The 21,868-nt window shown below is 37.5% G+C and overlaps 1 protein-coding gene across 4 annotated transcripts in view; it reads left to right on the plus strand.

Annotated features, from left to right (window-relative positions):
* Atg16 (Autophagy-related 16) overlaps positions 1-21,868 on the plus strand; it is a 360,113-nt gene that overhangs the window by 39,937 nt on the left and 298,308 nt on the right. For 3 of the 4 annotated variants that reach the window (XM_081756867.1, XM_081756868.1, XM_081756869.1), the window contains exon 8: positions 21,249-21,391. In XM_081756867.1, coding sequence (XP_081612993.1) covers positions 21,249-21,391 — 143 coding nt within the window. Of the gene's footprint in view, positions 1-7,303; positions 8,066-21,248; positions 21,392-21,868 lie in introns of those variants that run through there. The other variant, XM_081756866.1, reaches the window with a different exon arrangement.

Raw genomic sequence — 21,868 nt, forward strand, 5'->3', positions numbered from 1 at the left:
TGAACGCCCTGAACGGTTTGTAACTCCCAAGAAGTTCGCCTTCGATCTTGATGGTGCGAATATTTGTGATTACTGTGGCGCGTCATTTTTCATTCGTTCTTCATGGTGCAAGTTAATGGTTTGTTTTGAACATTCCGTAAATGTCGATGATGTCCACTTTGTGAAGTGTGTTACATATATCCCATAGAAGGTTGATCTCTGCACCTCCCGGACACGTATTTTCTGTCTTCCTCCTGATGCACATGGTGAGTCATTAGCAGTTAATATTTTTCCTGTCATCATTGTTCACACTACTCTTTCAAATGAGCCTTACTAGAGATTGCACTTCCGACCTCGCACTCAAGGGGCTCCTTGTGAAACTAAACTGTTTCAAGATTTTTTTTTTTTTTTGAAGACGTATTAAGCTACCAGTTTTTTTTTTTTAACTTGTTGATAAAGGAGTTTTGTTTACTGAAAACACTTTTATACAGCGTGTTTATAAATTAATGGTGCGCTTTTAAAAGTTAATAATAAATCTATTTATTACCTTACGCGGGTAAAAGCTACATCATAAGCAGCGGCAACTGTCCAAGTTTCTCATGCGCTGCGTGATGTTTGCTTGTCATGCTGGTTAGTTTGTTGTTCTTACTGAAGGACCGCAGCGTCAGTTTCCGAGATTTCATCGTTACAGGAAAAGGCTTTCTGTATGCTCCATTTTGAGGTGTCGAGATCTGTGGTTACGTGTGCAGGGTGAGTTACGTGCATAGTATTTCTTTCTTTGCTGACACTTTGTGTTCAATTTTAGGAACCAACACCTTTTTTTTAGAGAAACATTTTATTGTCCTAGCTAGTTCTGGTTTTAATTTTGTAAAGTACAGTTCACGGCTCGAGACGAGACTTAAAACAGGGTTCCTACTTGTCAGGGAAAACTGAGGGAAAATGGTGCAGGTTAGGGGAAACTCAGGGGAAAAGACTGGAAATCAGAGAAGTTTTATAAAATATATTTTTATAACATTAATTGGACACCAATTTCAGCTTAGCTAACTGTTAATGATCACAGTATGGAACGTTCCTCAGATTTTTATGGATGGTAAGTGGAATGTACATATGAACAATTGATTACACTGCTCGACAAAATGGAACTTTTTGAAAGCTGTTTTTGATTTGACACCTGACTTTATATAATTTGAGGTAGCTAATTACGAAAATGAAATTAGTTTTCTCCCATCAGGTCAGGTTTTTTCACAAATCGGAAAACATTATTGCGTAAATTGTGCTATTTACACAGTAACGCTGCTAATATAGAGTAACACTATGACTATATATTTCTAACAAAGGAACATTATTTTGCGTCAGAATTAATCTGAACATCAATATTCTAAATAATTAAGGTCGTCAGTGACGTAACTAGGGGGGAAATGGGGCTTGTGCCCCGGGCGCCGGATTGGGAGGGCCTAAATTGAGTAAATATTTGGGGGTGCGTTTTGGTTTGGTTGGTCAGGAGGGCGCTAAGGCGCGTTCTTGCCCCAGATGACAACTAGCGTATTTACGTCGCTGAAGGTCATTGATAAACAACTTACCTCATTTTTTGTCTTTGTTTTTTCACTTGGAAGCTCCGGAAACTAGACTTCCTTTTGTGAGTAGTTAGTGAATCTTCATGTACCAACGTTCCAACAGTAATCCGCCAACATTGTTGTTTTCCATCGTCCCTGATAGTGGAATTCAATTCCTTTGATGTCCTGGTGAAATCTTTCATAATGTTCTTCACTTTAATCACCGAAGTTAAAAGGAAAGCTGTCTAAATGTGAATACAGAAAATAAATCTTAAGACTCATTTTGTACCCTAATCTTTTAAACTTCTGGAGCATATTAGACACAATGTACTTGTAATTTTCTTATCTGTTGTTCCCGAGAAAATTATGACACACGTCCCTGAATGCATTTCATGCTTCCTTTTCAACACTTGTCATACAATGTTCAAAGTCTGACTGATCTGAGACTTTCTGATCTGAGGACCGATGAATATTCCTTCTTTTAACTTAGCACTTGAAAGTTCTGGGAATTTTGTCACTGGAAGCACTGCCCATCTTTACTCAGACCTTTGACAAATTGTTTCATTAGGCGCAGTTTAATATGCAAGGTGGTAATATGACTTTTGAAGGGTCTACGAGGCAGATGTTTTTCACATTTTTACTTGCTATATTGCGGCTCCCCTTGATAGTCCAATCAATTTGAGTCCAGTGTTTATTGCGTTCTCTGCTGTTCCATTCGAAAAATGTGGCGTGGATATTTGGTGTACCCTTACTGCTGTCCAAGAAGCATACATGTCACCTTCAGATCGCCGCACAACAACCACTGATGATCCTCCTATTTAATTTTTTTTCAAAACATTTCCATATTTTCGTAAATCTCCTTTAAATGTACAGAATGAATAATGGGTATACAGAGGGTTGTTGGTTGCTGTTGTGAAGAAGCAGACCGTTCAAACTTCTCTTGTTGGAATCAATGAAAAGCCTCCATAGTTCTCGCAATCACAGCTTACACAGCGCTGTTATTGCGTTCCCAACGTGTTACCGTTGTGATAGCATTCAGTGCTACCAGATACAGTACATATTTTTTCAATGTTAGCAGAATAAGTAACTACACGTCTTTTATTACAAATTCAAAGATAATCAGAAGGCTATGGCATCGAAAGTATCTTTTTATATTTGTAATTATAATCAATACTTCTTCCGAAATATACATTTATACGGTTATTTTCCTCTCTCCCTCCCCTCTATTTTAAGAAAACTGTACGTGATAGGGCAAAACCAACTACATTTTTGGATTTCTCAGGTCAAAAACATTATTAATAGTTTCCAAACAGCAAAATCATTGTAGAGCAGTGTTATTATTTGTCTCTATGGAGTAAATAAAATCATATATAAATATTCACCGTTATTTATTCCTTATTTATATGTAACGTCATCCGACACCTGTCATGAAAGTCAGGGAGCTTCCTGCCGAAGGTCAGGGAGAAGTTAGGGAAATAGATTTCTCTAGATCAGTAGGAACTCTGTAAAAGATCGAAGCTTTAGTTGCTCTTCAGATAGACATTCAAGCGAAACATGGCTCAGTATTTTAAATTACCGAAGTCAAGCAGGTCTGGGTACCAGGCCTAACCCAGACAATCCATTGGAGCTTCAATTGCTGTGTTATGTAGATACTCCAAGAAATAAGAAGAGATCGAAATTTTCTCAGGAGGGAGCCTCAATTCCCAAAAGGAGCAAAGTTGCGGTGACCGATCTAACTCTGAAAGACACTGTGAACAGCAAAAGAGAGAAGATCATAGTTTTATAAAAGCTCTTTCGGGCCCCTCTAATTCTCAGTGGAATACAGAGGACTTCATAGATCTTTTCACCGATGAAGAAAGCTTGGAACTTGAGTCTTAGCCAAGGACGCCAGGGATGGGATTAAACCTACCTATTGTGAAAGCAGAGACATCGAGTGTCAAGCGGAAATAAATCTGTGACAAGTGCGACTTGAGTGGATACTGAAGTTTTTTACAGTGATTTTTTCACTTTTAATTATTCTAGAAAAAAGAAATAAGAAAAGTGTTTTCGATGAGAACTGTACGAGACTTTAGACTTTCGGGTTGCCATAAGTCCCAGAGAGAATTATTCATTCCAGAACTTTTTTTTTTTTTTTAGTGTGTTGTAAATAATTTGTGTAGTGAATGTGTTAAAGTGATTTTTTTCCTCAATGTGATCGAGGAAAAGACTGATCTAGACTTTAACCTTTTGGGCAACCATAAGTCCTAAAAGGAATAATTAAATTTATTCTTTTTTTTTCTTTATTCAGTGAAATTAGTGTGTTTAGTGTTTATTCATAAAAGTGATTTTTTTCCTTAATGTGTTCGGGAGAAAAAGACTGAAAGAGACAATAAACTCTGTGAAATGAAGTGTTGAAAACAAATTATTTTGCCTTTTTTTTTTTTTTTTTTATTAAGGCCCCGGTATATGCAATAAGCATTTTTCATGTTCATTGCTATTTCTTTTTAATTATATGTATACATATAAATATAGGTAAATATTCATATTATTCTTATAATAATGTTGTTGTAATTATGTATTTCAATTCCGTATCAGCGCTGAGAAATTAAAGGTAATTTATAAAGGTAACCAAGAAAGTTCTGTCGCTTTTGTGAAGGTCTGTGTTCAGTTAGCCCTTACACCGTGAGTTGATGCGAATGGAAATAAAGCGAAGGTTATGTGTTGGTGTGGGTATATCCAACATACTACCTGGTTGTGGCAATTCAGTTACACCGTGAACTTGCGTAAGGACAGAGTGAACATGGGACCTCCACAGAGCGTCATAAGGGCGTGTATGCTGTACAAGTTCAAACTAGGGTCAAACGCCGCTGCAGCGGGGCGAAAGATATGCCAGGTCTTTGATGAGGATGTCGTGACTATGTGGACAGTGCAGCGGTGGTTTAGCAAGTTTAAGGACGGTGACGAGACACTCAAAGACGCACCACATGTTGGAAGACAAACACATGTACAAACTGAAGATCTTCAGGCACCAATTGAGGTAAAAATGGCCAGACATGTGAGGAACTAGGACTACAATTCAGTGTGAATGGAGAAACCATTTGGTAGCACCTCCATCAACTTGGGAAGCACTACAAATCGGGTCGATGGGTCCCACATGATTTGACTCCGGGCCACAAGGCAACGCGAGCAGACAACTGTGTTTCTTTGCTGTCTTGTCTAAGGAAGGTTTCTGGACAGGGTGTTGACATGTGATGAGAAATGGGTCCTGTACGAAGCTCTACGGCGCCGCCGTCATTGGTTAGCATCCCATGAACCGGTTCCAAAACAACCGAAACCTACACCGCACAAGAAGGTCCTACTGTATGTTTGGTGGACTGCTCGCGACATCGTGTATCGGGAACTGCTATCAGCTGGTCAGAGCATCAGTGCAACTGTGTACTGTCAACAGTTGAGCCGTGTTCAAGGAAAACTCAAAACTCTGGAGCCAGCACTTCTGAATCGCAAAGGGGTTCTGTAACAGGACAACGCTAAGCCCCACGTGGCTAGGATATCCCGGGACACCATTCTCCGCCTTGGATGGGAAACACTATTGCATCCGCCATACTGCCCGGACATTTCACCGTCCGATTATCACCTGTTCCATTCCTTGGACAATCACCTTAGAGGACACCAGTTTAAAACTCCAATAGAAGTGCAAAGTACACTTGATACCTTCTTCGCTTCATGGCCCACCAAGTTCTACCGCGATGGAATCCATGGCCTTCCAGAACGTTGGCAGAAGGTCGCCGATACTGATGGGGACTATTTTTGATCTTCCAGGTACGTCTTATGGGTCATATTGATGTTTGAAAGTGATGGATGAAACAGCGACAGAACTTTTGTGGTTACCTTTATATTATTAATTTATTCTCAATAATAATTGTTATGCTCATTTTGTGTATATTGTTATATGGATATGTATAAATGTGCATTAATTAGATATTTATCTTTATAGCTTTTAGAAAAAAAAAAAAAATCATATTAGTCGAGAACTTCACTTTTCTAGACGCTAGCTAGCTTAGTTAGATACATTGGCAGCACGGAATGACAATTGCTTTCCCGTAGCGGAGAGGAGGGTTTGGACAGATCTGTATAAAAGAGATAACATGAGAGCCCTCAAAAATTCAGTTAGAATTCAGTTCAAATGAGAACAAGGCAGGGACAGAATCAAAGGAGGTTCTGTTTGTCGAAAGAGGCAAGCGAGCTTCTTCTGTAATGAAACTAAGGCTAAAGCAGTTGAGCTCTGTGCTTCGTTTTTTTTTTTTTTTTTTTTTTTCGGACTGTGTTCTGGGTTATGAGACAAGGTTAACAGCCTGCAGTAATGGCTGCGGAATAGGTTCTCAAGAAATTAAGCTTTGTTTAATAGGCATACAGTAAAGGATAAGAAATTTCTGTATGTATGGTCCCAGTTCCTCACATGTCTGGCCATTGTTCGCTTCAGTTGCTGCCTGAAGATCTTCACTTTGTATATGTGTTAGTCTTCCGACACATGGTGCGTCTTCGAGCGTTTCGTCACCGTCCTTAAACTTGTTAAACCACCGCTGCAATGTCCGCGTAGTCACAACACCCTCACCAAAAGCCTGGCATATCTTCCACTCCGCTGCAGCGGCGTTTGACCCTAGTTTGAACTCGTACAGCATACACGCTCTTATGATGCTCTGTGGAGGTCCCATGTTCGCTCTGTCCTTACGCAAGTTCACGGTGTAATTGAATTGCCACAACCAGGTAGTATGTAGGATATACTCACACCAACAACTGACCTTCGCCTTATCTTCACTCACATTCAACTCACTATGTGAGGGCCAATTGAACACAGGTCTCTACTAAAAGCGACAGAACTTTCTTGTTTACCTTTATAATTACACTTACAATAAAATGAAGCTGTGTTTCAAAATACCGGACATATTTCTAATAATTTCATACCATAACTTTTTTGTGAATGAATAAGGCGTCCTACTAAAAATTTTAAAAAAAAGTAAAAGTCCGCACAAAGTTAAAAAAAAAAAAAAAAGGATCGAGTAATGAATCAGGTAAATTCTGATGAAGCTTCTAGTTTCTCAGTGGATGGACATATGAGGTTCAATATAAAAACGAGACAGCCTATATCCTGCATCTGCTGTTAGCGTCACTGATTAGGAGACTCTCTGCCCTGATTGGCTGATTAGGTCGTTGGTTAGTATACCTTTGGGTCGTTGGTAAATTAGGTAACCAAATGTCAAGTCCATTGGTTAAGTCCATTGCCTCTACCTTTCCAAAAACCTGTCCTAACTTTCCTCTAGAACTGCGAAACACTTCTTTAACTTCGTAGCAACCTTCTAACAGTAGAACTTCTATCAAAATTCACCTAGCTGATTTAAGTTCTCGTCGCAGTGTTTCCAGGAAAGCTAGAACTTGTATTTTGAGACTGTGTGTATTTGTGAAACATAGTATTTGTACAAGTGCTTCGTGACATGGTCATTTCAGGAGATTGAATGTCGTGTTACTTCAGATCTCGAATTCAAGAGGAAATGATATAGATAGATTGTTTAAAAGAAAGAATATTATATCTAAAATATCCAAACGCGTAATGTGTAGTGAGTAGCTTGTATGTAGCAATTTGAAGAAGTGTACATTTTTGAGTTTCATACAGCAAAAAATGGAACTGTGCTTTAAAAGTCCAGACATATTTCTAACGTTAATAATTGCATTAAGAATTATATCGCCATAACTTTTCTGTTCTGAATAAATAACGCGTTTTATCTTCTGATTCGCAGGAATAAAATGTATAACTGTTATTGATAGCGAAATAAAGGAATTGTGTGAAGTGATTGTTTCTGCTTATCAGTGCCCTTTAGAAGCCAATAGTGAATGTGAAGATAAACTATTCTCCGTACTGTTTTGGATGAGGAAATTCCACCAAGTTCTGCAGTGCAAGAATTATTTTACTACGAAGATAACTCACTACTTAGGAGGAGTAGTGTGTGGTAGTGAGTTAGTAAATAATATTGTTTGTAGTATAATTCTGCGTATGTTTAAATTAAAACAGCATCTAGATAATCAGTGTGTAATTTCTAAAACTACACGAACAGACTTTTCGTATTTTTCGCTAATACGTTTCCGTACAAGGGAGTATCAAGACTTAATTAATAAAATGGTCATATTAGCTATCTTCATTAATATTCAGAATGTAAGACACTTTATAATTTAGAGTGTATACTTTGTTTTACCATACTTTAGTACCTGTAACATTTGTCTAATTATATTTTTCGATATTTAATTTTGTAAAGAAATAAGTTATTGATGTTGTGACAGTATTCTTTTAAATTACCAGTAATACTCGTATAGACTATTTATGTTGATGATGATGATGTTTTTATACATATTTCTAATTAAGAATCGTTTAAGGATTGACAGTACAGAAGCTTTTGTAACTGGAAAATTTATGCAATGCAAAGAAAAGACAGTGTTGTTGTTGTTATAGTGTTTTTCTGTAACGCAAATGACTTATATCAATAAATACGTTAGAAAAACATAAAGTTTCGGTTTATTATATTTATTAATTACAAGGATATTTGTTTTAGTGTGAAGGTATTCTATATAATTTACACTTTATTTGGTTATTATACAGTCGCGGCTGTTTGGTTGTTAATAATTACTTACACCTTAGGAAGGGCGCTCCCACGTGGGGGGTCCAGTGGGTCCGGACCCTCCTTCCCAAAACTTCGTAATTCGGTATATATTTATACACTTTCTTAATAAGTGTATAATTGTCTAGCAGAAAAAATGAAATCTTTAAGTTTTACGTCCCACGGTTATGCCGGTTAGGCTAAAGGAGACGGTGATGATGAGAGAGGAGTGAAATGGTGGAATGAAGAAAGTGGGAGGAAACGGGAGAACCCCGAGAAAACCCACGAGCACGGTGTTTGTCCACCACAAAGTCCACACGGCGTGAGCTGCGATCGAACCAGGGACTCCAAGCACCGGAGGTGAACGCTCTACCACTGAGCCACCGCGCCCCCAATTGTCTAGCAGGGAAATGATTGATGTAGCCTAAAGATTTATGTTCTTTTACTGTATCTCTACCGTTCATTTTCTTATATATTTATATATATATATAAATCTAGTTGTATAATTTTTTCTGAAAATATAGGTGGAAGTGTTTTACAATTACTTCTCGTCCTTTTTGCTGCAGAGTAGTACCCGTTAAATACTACATAGACGTACTGGCTTATAATATTGGACCCCCCTCCCTCAAACTTTGGACCTCTCCCAACAAAAACTTCTGAGTACTCGCCTGCACCTCAGTGGATATTTGCACTTTTTCAGTGCAGTCTTCTCTAAGTTCTGTTCACTTGCTACAGCTGTGGCAACTTCTCCAGGCCTTCTAGAGCGGAGTATGATGTACACGTCAGGACAGTTGCTTGCAGGTCTTCAAAGTTAGCGAAGAAATGTCCACGCAGAGGTTTCTTCAAAGCTCCGTACGGGTGGTAATTAGAAGAGGCTAAGTTGCAACTAGAGGAGTAATCAAAAGGAAAAATGAAATGAAATCTATGAGTTTAAAGTCCCATTGTTACATTATATAGGCTAAAGAAGACGGTGATGAGAAATTAATGAAATAGTGAAAAAAGTGAGAATTAATGAAATAGTGAATGGAATGAAGAAAGTGAGAGGAAACGGGAGAACCCCGAGAAAATCCACGCACGCGATGTTTGTACACCACAAAGCCCACTTGGCGAGAGAAGAGATGGAACTAGGTACCAGAGGTGAACGTTCTACAACTGAGTCACCGCAACCTACAAGAGTAATCGAAAGGATAACCCACCTTCACTTCCGAGAATATAATGCACTTGTCTTGAATAAGCCACTCCACTCGCAAGATATTGACTGGCATTGTCGCTGTCACTTTTCTTCAGACTTGTAATTAACTCATAAAATCGTTAGTGAATTAAATGAATCAGTTAAAAATCGTTAATTTTAAATTTAAATCAAATTCTTCAAGAGTTAATTTTTAATTTTTATGATATTTTAATTTTACTTTTTATTAACTACCAGTTATGTTTAAAAGCAGTAAATTTTCATAATAGTAGACTAATTTTTCCATTCCTGAACTTTATTCATTAAATTTTACATTAAAGTTCGCAACTCAAGACATTTCTCATTACATAGTAGTGGAAATTCTCATTTTCATTTTTAATTTTACTCAATTAATTTTGAAGTTAATTTTCACCGTTACTTTTTCTGACAGTTTTTTTTTTTTTTTTTTTAATGTTAATCTGTCAACATTTTTATGAATTTTTCGAACTATGCGTCCCTTTCGAAAATGATTCTCTTTTCCGTTTTGGCCTTGCTAGCCAAACATCTAGCTGTGAACATCGTTGCATAATGTTATGTGCTCTTTACACACCCCACCATTCCCTGTGAACCTCAGCAATTTAGTTGTAAAATTTTCTTTCACAGAAACTAAATCGCCCAGCGCTGTCCTTACTTATTGCTCCATGCTGTTCATTCATGTAATGGCGACCTAGGAAGAATTGCACACTGGTTAAAAGGCATTACCTTCTCTGTCCTGTTCTGATACCTGATAACGTACTCTTTACTGCTTCTTAGTCACTGTTATGCCATGGATTCCTGGGATGAAAGAAGTGTAAACCAATAGGAAACGCCCCACGTATTAGTAGACTTGTGCAGATTGTGAACTCTCCAGTAGATGAATGTATCCCAAAGTGGTAGCTCAGTGAGACCGTACAGAAATAAATAATTCATAATTCATTTGCAAATATTCAAAGACTAGAAATTGTCCCCACATGTTATAGGGACACTATTTTACTCTCTACACGTCTTCCATTTTGAATTTAAACAAGTGAATGGCCGATTCGTGTTTTCTGAAGCAAAAAATCTCCACAGACTAAACTTCATGCCTTAGTTTGCAACGCTTCAAAAGAAACAGGTAATACGAAGTGACGTATAATTAAACATTAATATTTGGCTTACGTAGAACGCATCGTAATATTAAATTACCGAACAGTTTCAATATCTTCACCTATCTTCTTCAGCGGTTAATCAAAACCTGTCGGTAATTTCTATTATGACTAATCCTAAGGTAAGTCCAATATTAACAGGTAATACTGCGGCTTTGATATTCTGTTCAGCATGAAGACTCTCTATGCCAAAATTTCATGGCTTTATGTTCAACAGTTGAAAAACAACATGCATTATTAGTAAAATTTCCAATTCAGTAGTGAGATTTTTAACAGCTTATTGTTCCTTCTATGACATTCATCAGTTGCTTGGAGTGAAAATGTGATGGTAAATAGTGTGTATTAATGGTGAAATAATATGCTTTCCTGTGCTGAGAAAATTGTCCAAATTGGTTTGAGCAATTTCGAAGTTAACTCAGAACCTCTCTCTTAATAATACAACATATTATCAGAGTATTCATAAAGAATGGTGATATTTCGTAAGTGAATAAAACAGAAGTTTGCTAAATGAAAGACTAAGGAAACGTATTTTTCGATTTCGGCAATTCACGGTGGAGACACTCATTCGAAAAGGTGTAACAGATTTGTCAGGCCAGTCATTCTGAACGAGGTTTTCAGTCTGGGTTTCCCTCATTTGCATCTGGCAAATTCCTGGATTGTACCTAACATACAGGTCCCAGACCGCTTCCTTCCCTGGGTAGTGTCCTTGTCGAGGAACGTTCTCGCACGTGACAAGCTTAAGGCCATAAATGTCAATAATGTTCACGGAAGAAAGCTGTTAAATCATTGAATAAATCAGAATAGGATAGTTTGGCAATAAAGAAATCATTCAGGGATAAGTTGGTTTGTCTTGGTGCGGCATTGGCGATTAGGAAATGCGTCGGGTAGGGAAGAAAACAACTTGTTGCAGGAACGGTGAGGCAAGGTAGAAGAAAAATGTATCAACTAGGAGAGATGTTATGGGAAAATGAACCTCTTTCCTATACTCATGATAGAAATAATTGTTGTAAAACAAGTGGAATATGTTAATCTTCGTAATAGCAAAAGATAAGCACTGAAACAGTGGTATTCAGAATTCCTCAACTCAAGATCAAGATCAAATTAATTTTCTTTGCTTCCTGTTTTCAACATATTTTCTAGTGGATCATCAATAAATTCACCATCGATGAATGAAACTAATGAATATTTAAAAGTAATAATATAATATAAATAATATTATGTTTATTACGAATCAAATTTGATTTTGTGAGAAGAAACAAACCCATCAAATATTGCCCACACGTTGGAAGAAAGGACTGATTCTATACTATTGCTCGCGTTTAAGATTTTTTTTAAAAAAAAGACCAATCGATAGGTGGATGGGTTTAAATCCTCTTGCGTAGCTTTCGAAAACATAGACTCTGTTGTAAAGTAGAAAGTGGTGCTGTACTGTAATCACGCCACATGTTAAAATAAAACCTCGTTTTGTTATTATGACACTAACTGGACGACAGACAGTACACAGTAGGGTTAACAAGATACAAAATTATGATCACCTTTAATTAACCCCTCAAGCCGGGAATGAAATACCCATCAGTTGCTGCGGAAGGCGGTAATTTTAAATCACGAAAACATCAATTTTCGCATGATGTCGTAAAATTAATTATAATTTCATGAAATAAGAACGAAAACCAACAGACGGCAGCACATTGATGTCTACTCTTGAGTAACAAGCGTTTTCATTCATGTGAAAAGACAACAAATGGCAAAATATGTATTATTTTGTCACTACTATACGGGACGTATATGTATACGTTGAATCGGCTTGAGCTGTTAAAACTTACTTTTGTTTAACTATAAGATTTACAAGGATTCGATAGGTCATATCGAACTGAACAAAATGTCATGCTTGAGGATAAATTCTACGTACTAATGGAAGGAGGAAGCAACCGGATTTTTAACACACCAAATCCTCTGTAGGTGCGAATTCAATCATACATAAAGAGAGAAAAAGTAAATGATTCAACACCGGGACCGAGACTCGAACCCGGATCTCTGGCATACCGTGCGGATGCGTTAACCAATACATTACCCAGTCCACTTGCTAGATCCGGGTTCGAGTCCTAGTCCAGTTATCCACTTTTTCTCTCTTTATGTATGATTGAGAAAAAGTAAATGATTCAACACCGGGACCGAGACTCGAACCCGGTCTCTGGCATACCGTGCGGATGCGTTAACCAATACATTACCCAGTCCACTTGCTAGATCCGGGTTCGAGTCCTAGTCCAGTTATCCACTTTTTCTCTCTTTATGTATGATTGAATTCGCACCTACAGAGGATTTGGTGTGTTAAAAATCCGGTTGTTTCCTGCTTTCATCATTAATATATAATGATAATACACCGTCCGAGGTTTCTGAATATGGACACTAGATTGTGCAAGCACAACAACTAGGTTGTGTTACAAGCCATGTGGTTTAAGTGAAAGAAGAATGTATGGCTGTTCTGGGAAGCGGACTGGGTAGCGTAGTGGTTAAGAGTTTTCATCCCGGCGAAATTAAAATACCGCTAATTTTACAGTAATTATGTGATATCTTCAAATAGATAAAAGATAATTGAAATGTGGAACAAGAGCACCATAGACAATATTATTTTGCGTGAGGTACCGTTATCACAAGTCACCTAGTGGCTTTCCGCTTTCAGCTGTTTAGAAACGCGAAAATAAATGCCGATTTTCAAAATGGCTCCAAATCGAAAGCAGATAAGTGAGTCGTGATAACGGTATCTCATGTAAAATAATATTGTCTAGGGCGCTCTTGTTCCACATTTCGATTATCTTTTATCTATTTGAAGATATCACATAATTACTGTAAAATTAGAGGTATTTTAATTTCGCCGGGATGAAGACTCTTAATGCGTCGGCACGGTACGCCGAAAGATCGCGGGTTCAAGTCCTAGTCCCATTTTTTCACTTTTTATGTAACTGGAATGTAGTCTTCGAGAAAATAGAATTTTTGTGGCTCTAAAAGTATCTCGTTTGTTATCAATAACAAGTTATAGCTTTTGTTGTTCTGGGACAGATTCTTTGGTTATGTACTTTTAACCAGCAGATTATATCTATTGTTTATTTTGTTGTGATGACGCACACCCCTAACAGTGACACGTACTACTGGTAACGCATAGAAAAATAAACAGTCGTGACTGGTGCATTTGCAACACAATAAGTAAAAATAGTCACCTTCAGCTCACTTACTCTAAATACAAATATGAGATTGAGAGAAGTCAAATGGCATGAACTTGAGGGCAATGGTATTTATTGAGGCTCAAATCATTAAGTTTAATGCCCCACTATTATGCCCTTTAGGCTAAGGGAGACGGATAATTAAAGCAAGTTTAGTTGAGTTGATTTTAGTTTAGCGTCCCTTTCAGCAGCAAGGCTATATGAGACGTGGACCTACTGATTAACGTGGAATCCGAACCACATGAGCTCCTGCTGGGAATCGAACCCGGGTCTCCCAAGTTAAAACAAGTGAATATTGGTGGAAGGAGAATATGGGAGGAAACGGGAGTACCCCAAGAAAACCAACGGACACTATGTTGTCTACCATAAACGTACTTGACCGGGGTTCAAACCAGGGATCCCGCATACCAGAGATAAACGCTATACTACCGAGACACCATGTCTTCATTTACGGCTCAGTACTATAGCTGTATACAATTAATGCTATGAATTAGAATTTATACTCAAAAACAGACATTCATACCTACATACACGTACATGTAATGGAATATATACAGAATTAAAGGTAAATCACAAATTCATACAGAATACAGACATGCACTGAAATTCAGATACAGAAAACGTACCGGTATATATATAGACCAAATGTTTCGATTTCTTATAAGCTTCCGTGTATATATTTATTTAAAGAAAGTAATTGACACATTTTTGATGTTATATAAAAAGTGGCAGTATCAATCTACCTTCTTTTATTGTGTCTGTAAGAAATTTCCTGAATGGTTTCCTACTTATACTGTACCCTTTTTCGGGGCCGCGGTGGCTTAGTGGTAGAGCGTTAATCTCTTGTGCATGGGTCCCTGGTTCGATCCCAGCTCGCGCCAAGTGAACTTTGTGACGGATAAACACCGTGTGCGCGGACTTTCTCGGGGTTCTGCCACTTTTTTCATTCCACCATTTCATTCATTTCTCATCATCACCGTCTACTGTAGCCTAGCCGGCATAACCGTGGGACGTAAAACTGAAAGATTTCATTTTATTTTTTGTATCCTTTCTCAACAGATAAAGTCACTTGCGTAAAGATCGAATCACGTTATGAAGACATTTTACTCTTTGTGAAAATGTTCTAAAATTGAAAATTGAACAATTGACCTATTGAGAATTTTGTTTTTATAGGAAAAAACTTATTGGAGAGATTGCTTTGTGAGAAACGGGTCATTTTATAAATGTAAAAACACGAACTGTGTGTGCTTCTCACTTGGACAATATTTCTTTTTTTCTTGAAGGTAGTTTTTACACAATATTTTACTACTGCCGTACGTTAAATTCCCTCAAGGAAGGGGAGAGGGGTTTCAAGCGCACAGTTGCATCTCCCTTTCGGACAAGCGAGATTGTCAAATATATAGTAAATATTTATTTTTACATAATATATTACTCACGGGAGGGAAATTCAACCCCGAAATTCACCATTGCGTACACCACTGCATTATACACTTATAGAAAATTAGTAATTGACAGCTTTAGAAACTACTGTATACACTAAAAGTCCACTCCAATTTTCGTTTTCCATTAACAACTGTGTGTTTATACATTTGAACTTCTGATTATGTAATCGTTATTTTACTGTTTTGTTACCAGGTCAAGCTGAATACTGAAAACAAGTTAGTGTTCGTCAAATACGCGGAATTACTATTTTTTTCCCCTTTATTTTGTAAAGATATTATATGTAAAACTATCTTCCAACTGAGGGACACACATATTGATGTGTGTTTTTAGAAGATTTACAAGATCTTCTTATATAATTAATGGCAAAAGGGCTTTCTTGATCCTCTTCCTTGTTATTAGTTTTTGAGTTGTCATTATTAGTCGAACTATAGAGAAGTTCTCAGCTGTTTAGCAATACTTGTGCTGTAAATCCAGCTAAAATTGGCCTCAAATTTATGAAACATGCAATTTCTCACGGGCGTCTGTGGTGGGGAGGCGAGGGGGACGCGTCTCCCCAATATTTTGAAGTACAAAATATTCAATATTTTATTCTAATTTTATTTATTTATTAACGACAGAATAACATATAAATAATAATAATTATATTTATTTGGAATATAATATTCGGGGTGTGAAACGATTATAACAGAGTTCTTGATATACCTTAGGGGGTCCGTAAAGGTAGGCAGAGAGGTAACAAATGGAATCGAACATAATAAGCAAATTGGGCTACTTAGTACCATTTAAATAACTTTCTTTGATGTCCCCCAAATTTTACATGCCAGAGACACCAGTGCAATTTCGCATATTGATTTTTCAATCGCCAGAATTGAAGACTTCATAAAAAATAAACTTTTAGTGCGTTCTGAGATTTTATACATAATTTAACACGTTGCTGTTCATTGTGTTTATCATTCATAAGCAATGAAGAACAAGGAGTAACAGGCAAGCCCGAAACCAGCCACAGAGGTTTGGGGGGGGCAAGAATATGTTAAGGGGGGGTAAGTCGTCAACAGTTCTCTTACGAATATCTAAATTGTGCTTTTTGTATTAATAATAGCATTTTGTATTGAGGTGTGGAGGGGCCACGAAAAGTTTAGAGAGAACGGCCCCCCTAGCCCCCCTCCGGTTGTGGGCTGGTAACAGGTAAATTGGGTAAGGTTAGGATTAACAGAAAACACTAGACATATGGAGGATTAAAAGTAAATCGCTAGTGAGTTGTTGTAGCGATGCAAGTTAATGTGTTGGTTTAATAATAATAATAATAATACGTTTAAGGTATGCATTTCAACGCTTCTATTTTCTATTAAAAGTCAAAGTTTATTTATCTGACTGGTGCGTTGTAGCTTTTGAAAAAGATACAATATTTCATTGACTTCGACGAGCATGTTATTATTCCTGGATTATTTCTGGAATAGCTACTTAGGCTATTTCACGTTTATTTTTCCTATGATAAGCAGAAAAAAATACATTCAGCACTTAAAGCCAAAAGAAGAAAGATTTGTAAGCCTTAGAGTTTTAGAAATAAGACTACTTAACTACAGAACACTCTGTATGTAATATGGCTTCCATATCTTTTTTTTTTTTTTAATTAACAATGTTTTCATATTTATTGACGTTGAATTAGGTTAAGATTCATTAATTTGACTGCTACTGAAATTTTAGTGCAATATTGACAAGTATAGAATTTTTCTGCTTATTGTAATTAATAGAGACCGGATGTTTAGGCACTAAAAACCTGGAAAATAGGCAGGCAAATAGGCACTAAAATTTTTAAAATTAGGCAGTGAAATAGGCACTAAAATGTACTTCGAAATAATGAAGATAAATACTCAATACCATTAAAAAATAGATTCAAGTCATAGATAATGTTCAAAGAATATAGAAACATACTTGTTTGTTAATATCTTCTTTTATTGTATATATAAAAATGAAGCTTGTTATGCATTCCATATACAGTATACTGGGTGAACCTGAAAGATATTCACATACTTCGGGAGGTGATTCATGACATTCAAGAGGACTTTTTGTCTTCTTTTCATGTCACGAATCATCTCTCGAAGTATGTGCACATCTTTCAGTTCCGTTCCAATTGTCAGGATTCGATTGTAGATTCCAAGTTGGCACCCCTGTCATTCGTACACGACGCGGAATTCGACAACATGCAACAGGACTTTTTGTCTTCTTTTCATGTCACAAATCACCTCCCGAAGTATGTGCACATCTTTGAAGTTCACTCTATATATATATTGTAACGTACCACGTGCTTATGTTTACAAACACCTAATATACGTATATATGTGTGTGTGTTATTTATGTTATATAAATTACATATTTTTCCAATGACGGCTTATTTTGAAGAAAATGCATAGAATAGGCAACATTAGGCACTAAAGCAATTATTTAGGCAGTAAAGGTCGAAATAGGTAAAATAGGCAAAATAAATTTAGCTTAAATCGAAACTACAACCCCCCATATAAACTTTAAAACGTTATTTTTGATCATATCTTTAATATTAAAGAATAGGCATTTTGCTTAACATCCGGTCTCTAGTAATTAATAATGTAGTCCCATTGCTTATCTGTCGACTTTTATTCGTATTTAATTTTGAGTCAGTGGTCCTTATGAAGTAGCATTCATAAACTTGTCTTTCTGTAGGTGAGGAAGATTTATGCAAATGTACAGATTAATACAGACGGAAAACATTCTTCCTCCTTCTTGATGTTCAGATTCCAAATACAAGATTCCGGTATTCCATTTCTCCGTCCATTTCGCTGGAAATCTTCAGTTGGATTCTAGTTGTCCTTCTTCACATAAAAATAATAAAGTATTTGGACTTTTAATCCTCTCTTGTTCATACGCACACACTGAAAAGATCTTGTGACGAGGTATGTGACACAATACCTGTCTATGGGAAACCCTAGAGATGTAGGTATTATACTCGCAGATCTCCCGTATATGTAATGTAATTATGATTTCGTGCTTCAGGCAGTCGTTTATACATAGTTGTTTTTAAGATCCAGTTAAGTTTGCACGATTAAATGGAGATTCAAATCGCTAGAAAATACGTTACGACTATCTTTAAATCTTTAACTACATATACGGTCCTGGGTTCAATTCCCGGTGGGGGTACCCAGTCGAAAAAATGTTAAAAGCTTTTTCAGACCAACAATCCTGAATGAGGGTTTTCTTCATGCACACCAGGCAAATGCCGGGGTGGTACCTAACGTATAGGTCCCAGGTCGTTTCCTTTCTTCCCTTTCTCCGGATTGTGTGTTCACCGAGGGACGTCATCCCTCAAACGTAACGGGCTAGCCCAAATCCTGTTATTACATATATATAAGAAATTATCTCTTCGTCTCCTTGGCTTCCCTGGACTGCAGCCCATTCACATCTTCTAATTGAAGTAATATAATGTGATAATATAAATTAATCCTTCTCTCTACATAGACATTCTTGCAGTTCCAAGATTTAAGAAAACGAAAATTCTTTCCATTCCGTTAGTACGTACTATATGGGAGATTTGATCGACAGGGTGGGGTGGGGTCTTCTGTACGTCAAATGGTTTTGATCTAGCATCGTGATGTAGCTTGATAAGGTACTTGAGTTAGGAAGTAATGCACACCGTTCGAAAAAACGACAAATCACCTGATTCCATTGTTTTTTACTACCTTTGATAATGTCGACCGTGTGAATCTGCTTAATAACTAAGAGAGTTATTTTCGCCAATGTGCTGACCACGAATCACCAACCCAAAAGCCATCTCTGGCCTATGTCAAAAATACTAGATTTTTTTTTTTTTTTTTTTTTTTTTTTTTTTTTTTTACAAAATATCGTGAAGTAGAAATGCTAGGAATAATAGTGGAAGTGATTTCTACATGCTAATGCTCATACCTGTAATTTGTCATGATTTTATGATATATATATATATATATATATATATATATATATATATATATATATATATATATAATTGTAAAATATTTCATCTTAGAAAGTTTTACGCTAGTATTACAAGACTAATACTTTTGAGAAATAGGTCCGAGGTCGACCATAACTACAGGGCATTGTTTGTATGTGAAGGTCAAATCACAATATATAAACTATGAAGCTTTCGACCATATGAAGATCATTATCAAATCAAAGAAATCCGAACAGGAAGAAAAGAGAAAATGCGTCTTCTCTGAAGCTGTCATATTTTAACACTCTATGGTGAATCACTCTATGTGATTTCCGGAACTCCGATCAAGCTAAGTGGAGTGAATTTGGTATCCCAGTGCTCCACGCAAGCAGATGGGGATTAAAAAGCCACAAAACTCCACTCAAGCTGGGCGGCTGAAGTTAGGAGTTCCACAGAGTTCCGAGTAAAGTAGGCAGGAAAGAAGGCCTAGAGCTCCGAGCAAGCTAAAGGCTTTAGCTTAGGTTCCTCTCAAAGCTCCAGGAAAGCTAAGAGCGTGGAGTTTGTCCAACCAAAGACAGATGCCAGTCGCTGAGATCCTCGTAGTTTTACAACTGCTGCAGTGTAGCGGTGGCGCTGGTGGTCATTCTTTGTCACATGACTAGTGGTGTCTCTGGTATTCATGTCGTCTGCGACTGTAGTAGTTCGTAGTAGGACGCACATTTTATTGTTTGTAAATATAAGCACGTGTTGGTTGTTTGTAAACAGATCCATGTGCGGTATATTACAATACACATTGTACGAGTTCAGCCGAAGTCATGCGATGTGAATCAAACGTTGCTGAGTGGTAGACCTGAAACCTGCTGTGCAAGCTTGGGAAATATTATGGTGTGCAGACCTTTTGGTATCAGAGTTATGGCTCATCAACATTGAGGTTATTGAAAAGTTCCACAATAAAATTCTCTGTGTGATGGATGGAACTCTTCCAATCTTGACCAAACTTGAAATTGTCGTAGATCTTGGCGAGTTTAATTTAAGTGTTAAAAATTAGTTTTCTGCCCTTTGGTTCCTGATTTATGGATCATCAAAGCTAGAGTTTGAGCTTAGTCAAATTCTCGAAGAAGAAATCTCTAATTACTACGAGGGAGGGTCAGAAACTAAGATTACAAGGCCGATATTTCTGGAGTTTCGTCTGTTATAGAGAAATGAGGAGTGTGCGGTAATTTTAATACATGGAGTTGGCAACTGTGCAGAGTTTCAGTCATCCGCCACCTACGGCGCTAGTTGTATGTAAACACAAATGGCGACTCGTTTGGAAAACTGGTCTTGCGAAGAAGTCCGCTCAGTTATTCGGTTTATGTGGGGCAAAACATGTAACAGCGGTTGAAATTGACCAACAGTTTACGGAGAGACTGTAATGTCTCGTCAGCATATCACCGGGGGCGTCATCTTCCTTCACGATAATGCGCACCCTCATACAGCCCAGAAGATCACCATGCTGTTGAAAGCAGTTTCACTGGAACATCATCGACCATCCTCCCTATAGCCCGGACCTCTCTCCAAGCAACTTTCACCTGGTTCCGCACTTGAACGAGCACCTAGGAGGCAGTCATTTCGCTTCAGATGAGGAAATGAAACACTTCGTGACAACGTGACTGAACACGCAAGGACCGAACATTTACCAGGAGGGAATCTTCAAACTTATCCTACGATGCGACAAGTGCGTCAACCGATAAGGAGATTTGTCGAAAAATAACCTAATGTATGTACTATCTGTTCGCCGCATTGGTTGTATGAAATTATATACACTTTCACTGGAGGCTTTGCAACTTTATTTTCTGATCATTCCTCGTATTTGTAATAAAAATAGGTAAGCAAACTATTTAAATGTAAACTTGACACACGATGAAAGGTTGATTAGCTTTGTTGTAAATAGCTTTATCTATTTATAATAGAGTTTTTAAATCATTGACGGACCAACTTTTTCCTCAATAGGGAAATTTACTAGTTCAGACAATAACTTCTTGGTACGGCCTCGTGGTTGGAGGTTTGTCCTTTTCGTTTCACCACTTTATTAAGAAATATAAATTAAAAAGAGTTTACCTCCCAAAATTTTGATTGCCAGTTTCCTTGTGGATTTTAGGTTCCTACGAAAGTAAAGGAATGCTTGTGGGGAGTAATGCGGGTGTGATGTCTGTGGACTTCGATGCAATGGGGACTATGATCCTAGGAGCATCCAATGACTTCGCTAGCCGCGTCTGGACTGTGGAGGATCAACGCGTTAGGGTAAGTCTGTTTACATTTTTTTTTCTGCATGCGGTTGGAGTTCTTTTAAGGGAACATTATTAACTTTGATACGGCATAGGTGTGAGCACGGGAAGATGGGATGTGGTTGAAGAGAGAGGGAATAGTAATTAGATACTAGCGGATTACGAACTCTCCGCTATCTCGGCTGCAGTATATTCATATACATGGGTTGAAAAAAAAAATCTAAAACGTTCACAAAAGTGTGAAAATCATACCTAGTATGGCGTGGGGCCTCCTTTTACGTCCAAAACAGCTTGGGTACGACGTGGAATGGTCATATACAGCTCCTGAATCGTGGTGTGTGGAATTTTGTACCATTGTTCCTCCAAAACATGCTCCAGTTCCTTAAGGGATGCTGGTGGAGGGTAATGAGACCGAACATGCCTTTCTAACTCAGACCACAATGGCTCAATGATGTTTAGATCTGGTGATTGTGGGACCCAGGGGAGGTGTGAT

Source organism: Thermobia domestica, chromosome 4 (assembly GCF_964235325.1).
Source record: "Thermobia domestica chromosome 4, izTheDome1.hap1.1, whole genome shotgun sequence".
In the NCBI taxonomy this organism is placed as follows: Eukaryota; Metazoa; Arthropoda; class Insecta; order Zygentoma; family Lepismatidae; genus Thermobia; species Thermobia domestica.